The 6,628-nt window shown below is 38.7% G+C and overlaps 1 protein-coding gene across 7 annotated transcripts in view; it reads left to right on the forward strand.

Annotated features, from left to right (window-relative positions):
• The window catches only part of CDIN1 (CDAN1 interacting nuclease 1), a 217,221-nt gene that overhangs the window by 109,380 nt on the left and 101,213 nt on the right, over window positions 1-6,628 (forward strand). For all 7 annotated transcript variants that reach the window (XM_072428036.1, XM_072428039.1, XM_072428038.1 and 4 more), the window contains 2 exons: window positions 323-372; window positions 6,381-6,448. In XM_072428036.1, coding sequence (XP_072284137.1) covers window positions 323-372; window positions 6,381-6,448 — 118 coding nt within the window. The remainder of the gene's footprint in view (window positions 1-322; window positions 373-6,380; window positions 6,449-6,628) is intronic.

The raw sequence follows: 6,628 nt of genomic DNA on the forward strand, positions 1-6,628 counted from the left end.
TAGTGCGAGAAATTACGGGCTTAGCGGTTAGGGGGTTAAGTTGCAGCTTATGTCTTGAGTTTACCTCACTTCCTGCCTGATGGACTTTAAATATCATTAGCTTAGTCCTTCCCATCTCTGCTGCCCTTGCTTTCCTCTTTTCATTTTTTTCCTATTAATCTTAGTCTCACCTTCATGCGTGTTCCTGGAGTGTTCCCTATACAAATTCAGTCCATCCGGAAATGCTTGTTAAGAATGTGTAAATATTTTGATGTCTATAGTCTGGCAGAGGTGCACTTTATGTATGTGCTAATGTCACTAATCCCATTATTTTCTCTTTCAGTGCATTGTCAATGACTGCTGTAATGGACCTTTAGTGGATTGTATCAAACAGTATCCTTTAAGATTCAGCCATACAAACACAGTCCTGAATTAACAAAATGTTTACACTGCATCATGGTTTTGGTTTGAACTGGGTAGGGCTGTGGCTTTTTCCAAAACGTCATGCAAGGCTATTCTAATGGCGAGTGTTAGGGCATGCGTTGTGTAAATAGCAAATAAAGCCCCTCAACTTGCTTTTCAGACTCATTGTGGAAATATAAATAAAAATGAAACAGAATTAATTTATAACAGGGAAAGTTGGCCTACTCCTCCTGATGTAGAGACATTTATGGCAACCACTAAATTTAAGCTGTCTCCTGACAGTGCTTTGTAAACGTATACATGTGGACCATCTCAGTTGTATATCTAGTACTATGTGTACACACAAATGATTTCCTCTAGATGGATGGATCAGTTTATAAGGTTTTCATCAGAAGGCTAGCCATTGTCCTTGAACAGAACATGAATAATGACATCACTGGTTACAGTATAAAATGATTGTGATTACTATCCAATCAAAAACATTTCTAGGGGGCTGTACAGTTGTGTTCAGGATAGGAGCAGTGTATTTAAAAAAGTGAAAAAATGTTCCTGCAAAACAGTTGATGGGTCATATTTCTCTGTTATGTGCAGCACTCACGCCCCCTCCTGCAAGCAAGCTTACATGAGCTCCTTGGAAAGGAACCCTGGTAAGTCTGGGAACTGGAAGAGTGGCATGACACCAAAACTAATTTGGCCAAAATATCCCTAATGTGCATTTCATTGAAATTACCTACAAGAGTATGCTAAGAGGGTTCTTGGCCCTGGACAGGATAGCAAAATTTTTTCCAGGTTTCTCCCCTCTGTGTTTTAGACCAGTGGTCACCAACCTTTTCGGTTCCGCGAACCACTAAAATCACCGGCTCCTAAACACGCATGCGCGGGGAGACAGGTGTCACTTAAAGGGGGAGAAACCTCCCCCAGAGTGATGTCATTATGACATAACCCCGCCCACTCTCTCATCGCTGATTAAAGCCTGCGATGGGAGAGTGGGCAGGATATGTTCAGGGACACAGCCCGCCCACTTTCCTGAGCCAGGAAACTGCACGGGGAACGTGGTCCACGGCTCTCTTCAGTGCGTCCTCCCAGCGGGGTTCTTCTCCTGAACCCGCTCGAGGGTGCGCCAGCCAGAGCCACAGATCCCCAAAGTTTTCTCGCGGACCACCAGTTGGCGACCGCTGTTTTAGAGGGTATGCAAGCACAGGCTCTATGGTACACACTCTGGTGATCCTGCCCAATGGCTCAGGAATTTTCGGGTAAAGTTGCCAAAACCCACAAAAAAGACTGATTGCATATATTATGTTGGCAGCTCACATTGCCCTTGCTAAAGCATGGAAATCTACCATAAATACAGCGGTTTTGTACTCCAAGCTTGATTGGATCATGGTTAAAGAATAAATTCACCTGTATTGTCCAGGACATTCCTACTGTGTTTGAACTTACCTAGGACCCTTGGTGGGACTCCCACCTGTGTAGAAGTGAGACCTACATCTCATGCCCAACCTTTTACATGCTCCCATCTTATCACTTCCTATGTTTCAGCTCATAGTTTAGGTTTAATGTGTCGATTTGTTTGAGTTTGACTATTGTTTTAACATGGTTAAATGAGCTTTATTCACTTTTATAAAATGCACTGCTATTATTCTAAACACTACTATAAGTGATTATTTTTACCTTTTTTTAATGGAAATGCAGTTCCCCTTCATGAACACATATAAGTGTAGCTTTTTTTTTAGCCAGATTAAGGGAATGATAACATCCTATCATCTTCTTTAGCAACCAATCTAAAAACAGCTTTTTGGGGTTTAACTCTAGTCAGATGTGAAGGGTGATCTTATTCAATAGCTGTATGTATGTGTGTTTGCACACTCACCCTACTGATATCTGTACTGTTAACAGTGTGGTTTTATTCTTGTAGAGAATACTGTATAGCAGCTTTTACTAGACTAACATTTAAAGTTAGTTGTGAAGCAGGGATTTCCACCACAACGGCAATTGAACAAGTGTTTGTAGAATTATTTTGAGGTATTAATGCACTTCTCTCATATGCCAAATATAGTGTACCTTTTGTGACCCTGCCTAACTCTAAACACAGCCAGCAAGCTGCTCTCATTATATGTGCAGCTATTGGCAGCTAGGAATGAGTTATAATGGGCTGTAATGGCTTTGCGGTTTAAAAAAAAATCATGGCTGGTGAGGAAATAATTGATTAGCATTTGATAGAAACTATCAGGGAAATGCTTGATTGCTCTGTGGAGATATTGAGAAATATCATCCTTGCAATATGAAGTGGCATTGTGCTAGCTTTGACTTTGTGCATTCTCAGAAGATTGATTCAAAGGAACTACATGTGACAGGCCTTTATAAAAGGTATATGGTTTTATATTCCATATTACTGGTTGTAAAATGTATTAAAGAGAACCATGCAGGTGCTTTTTGACTGCAATCAGATGGATATACAGACAAATGGAGGTACTGGGAAAAGTAAAAAAATATATATCATTGCATTCCATTCAGAGACAAAGCATTGCCTTGTAATGTAATCAATCATGGCAACACCTGTAGCATATCAGAATCCATTACCAATTTTTAATGAGACAGTAAGGTCATGTGGTGTTGATTTTGTAACAAACAAAACAATAGACTTAGATTTTTCCCTAAAGTGTATCTAAATTTCGACTTTTAAAATTTTGGATCAGACAAGGCTTTATAACAAAACACATTTTCTGCTTTCTACAATGAAACATACATACCTGTCTGTTGGCTGTTCTCTTCTGTCAGAATTTGCAGCATTTAAAAAACAAAACAAAACAGCACCAGCAGTACTTGTCAGGGAGTGATCTCCTTCCTGACCTTTAAATCAAAGTTCAAGTAGAGCAGTGCCCTCTGTCCTGCATTGATGGAACTTTGATTTAATTGTCTGACCACCCAACGAGTACTGGGACTGTTGATACTTGGAGATATAGATATAGTAGGTTAAAAAAGTATTCAGATCCCCTTCACTTTTTCAATTTTGTTATGTTGCAGTTTGATGCTACAATCCCTTAAATTCTTTCTTTTTTCTTATTAATCTACTCTCAGTAACCCATAATGACAAAGTGAAAACATAATTTTAGATGATTTTGTACATGAAAACAAGAAATATGAGAAAAAACAAATATTATATTTTTATAATTATTCAGACTTAGTACTAAGATTAGGCACCTCTGGCAGCAATCAAAGCCTCAAGTCTTTTTGGGTATAAAGCAACAAGCTTTTGCATACCTGGATTGTGGGATTTTTGCAAATCTTCTTAAGCTCAGTCAGGTTGAATGGGGACTGTTTGTGGAAACCATTTTCAAGTCAAGTCAGTGCTCTGGCCTAGCCATTCTAGGATATTCACAAATTTATCCCCAAGTCACTTCTGTGTTGTCTTCACTGGGTGCTTTGGGTCAATGTCATGTTGAAAGTTGAACCTTTGGCCCAGTCTGAGGTCCTGAGCACTGTGGAACACGTTCTCATTAAGGATATCTCTGTACTTTGCTCCATGCATCTTTCCCTCAACCCTGACCAGTCTCAAAGTCCCTGCTGCTATAAAACACCCCCACAGCATGAAGCTGCCACCATCATGCCTCATGGTTGGAATGGTATTGGGCTGATGATGAGCGTTGCCTGGTTTTCTTCAGACATAACATTTTAAAATTGAGGCCAAACAGTTCAGTCTTCTTTTATTCAGGCCACAGAATAGTGTTCTTCACAGTCTGGGAGTCCTTCAGGTGCTTTTTGCAAACTCCAAGTGGGCTTCCACATGTTTTTTCTTTTAATACATTTACTACAATTCTCTTCTCACTTTGCCATTTTAGGGTACTGAGTGTAGATAAATGAGAAAACAAAAGAATTTTACCAATTGTAACATCAGGCTGAATCTTAACAAAATTGAAAAAAGTGGAGGGGGGGGGGTGGTCTAAATACTTTCTGAAGCCACTGTAATTCTCAATAGGTTTCATGAGTTACTCCTAGTACAACTATTTTAAAAGAAAAACAAAAAGTATTGTACTGACAATACTTGCAAGTGAACAGTGCAAATTGCAGATTCAAGTAATAATATAATTTGCCTGCTATAAAGCTCTGTGATCTGCAGTAAAATGGTTCTTGTCTTTAGCCAAGCACAAGGAGGTGTGGTCCCTGGACAGCCCTTGTTGGCACAGAATACCAGAGACACACGCTCCCTGTAACTTACAGCCATGGGGAAGTGTTACATTAGGGCGAAAGTTTTCAGAAATTACATGTTAATTCCAGGGCACATAAAATAGTTAAAAATCAATTGGAAGTTTAAGGTTTTAAAAGCATAATGTCTTTTGAAGGATTGTGTATTGATTTTAAATATAACTCTCTAATTATATATGCACAGAGTGAAGCGCAGAGACAAGCTCTTTGCAAATGGCAGGGGGCTGTTTCACAGGAAGGCTTCTGAGGATTACGGGAAGCCGGGCCTCAGTTTTTCACTAGGCGGAAAATGGCCTGCGAGATTATTTACAAGTTTTGCTTGCTGGTCAGCGGTATCCATCAATAACAGGTAGTAACATTATAGACCAACACTAAGTGTTTCGGCCACTATCGCATTAGGAAATCACTTTGAAGCTCTCATTTTATTCCCCATTTATGTTCGTCCTTTGCTTACCATCTTCCTCCTGCTGTCACTCCTTTTTGTTCTGAGAACCAATAGTTCTATTTTTATTTTTCTGCTCCTGAATTGTTATTTTAGCTAGACAGTTTCTGTAATCATTTAACGTTTCACTGGAAAATTAAGGTAAATTAAATAAACAGTATTAACAGCACCACTGACTGTTTTCAGTCCTTATACATCACTGAATAGATGTTCTTTCTATGTCAACAGAAGCCTTTTTTAAAGTGAACACACTTGGCTGCTGTACATTTCTAAAATGTTAAAAAATTCAATGCACAATTGAATTCAGAGGTGCTGTTTATTTATAGTGTACAGAATGCTTGCAGAAATTTAATTTGATTCTGTGGTTCACTAAATCATTTCTCTAATTTATCCCTTACTAAGTGTATGATGAAACAAACAATGTTCTCAGAATAGGTAAAAGTAGGAATCTGCAAACAAAATTTAATTTACACTTATCCAAAGTGGAGTTACACTTTAATGCTTTGCCCCTATCACTAGGGAGTTATAGTGAATTTGCCTTTACTTACCTTCCTTTTAATTTGGCTGAGGATGGAGAAAAGTAGTCCAGGGTTTATCAGGGTTATCAGCACACAGATGATACTGTAAAGGAAAGGAGGATATAAGACTACCAAGAAGGAGGTGTACAGATTAAAGAAAACCAGTTCAATGACTTCCATGGGGCAGGAGATTAGAAGAGCAGGAATTACCAAAAGAAGCCGTCAGACAGATAGGAAGAGAGCAGTGTCACTGATACCAGTGGAGTTCATGATTTGGATCAGAAGTGGGTGATCAATGGTATCAAAAGCAGAGGAAAGATTTAGGAGAAGGAAGAGAGAAGTTGCATTGTGAGTTTATATAAATGTATACATACTGGGGGAAAAGAGTATTCAACACGTCAATGTTTTTCTCAGTAAACATATTTCTAATATTTCCAAATGTCAGTAACAAATGGAGTAATTCTCACAAACAAACAGAATAAAAACAAATACGTCCATAAATTAAGTTGTGTGTAATAATGTGAAATGGCATAGAAAAAAAAGTATTGAACACATTCAGAAAAGGAGGTGCAAAAGCCAAGAAACCTAAAATCTGTCAGTATTTAGAAGACAATCCTGCAAATTAATATCAGCTGGTTTAGTCCTATTTGATGGCCTAGAAAAGGGTTTCCCATTAAAGGTATCACATAATGGGTAAAAGCAAAGAGCTCTCTTAAGACCTTTGCAACTCTTTGTAAGAATATTGGTAGGTCTCACATGCATGTTATGTATTTTATTCCAGAATAATTTATTTCCTTGACCACCTGGTGTGTTAGTGCTATTGGCTATGAGCATGAAGTGCTTCTGAGAGAAAAATTGATAGAGAAGAATCTGGCGTTTTTAGGTAAGACATCTTTGCATTGTAAACAAAAATTACTTTAACCCCCTAACCGCTAAGCCCGTAATTTCTCGCACTAAATATTTTTGCTCTTTTGGTTAAGCCCGTATTTTTTCGCCTACACTAAAATCCCCACTTACCTGGTCCCGCTGTGCTAATCCAGCGTCGGTTCCGTGTTCCAGCGTC

The sequence above is a fragment of the Pyxicephalus adspersus genome, chromosome 12, assembly GCF_032062135.1.
Source record: "Pyxicephalus adspersus chromosome 12, UCB_Pads_2.0, whole genome shotgun sequence".
In the NCBI taxonomy this organism is placed as follows: domain Eukaryota; kingdom Metazoa; phylum Chordata; class Amphibia; order Anura; family Pyxicephalidae; genus Pyxicephalus; species Pyxicephalus adspersus.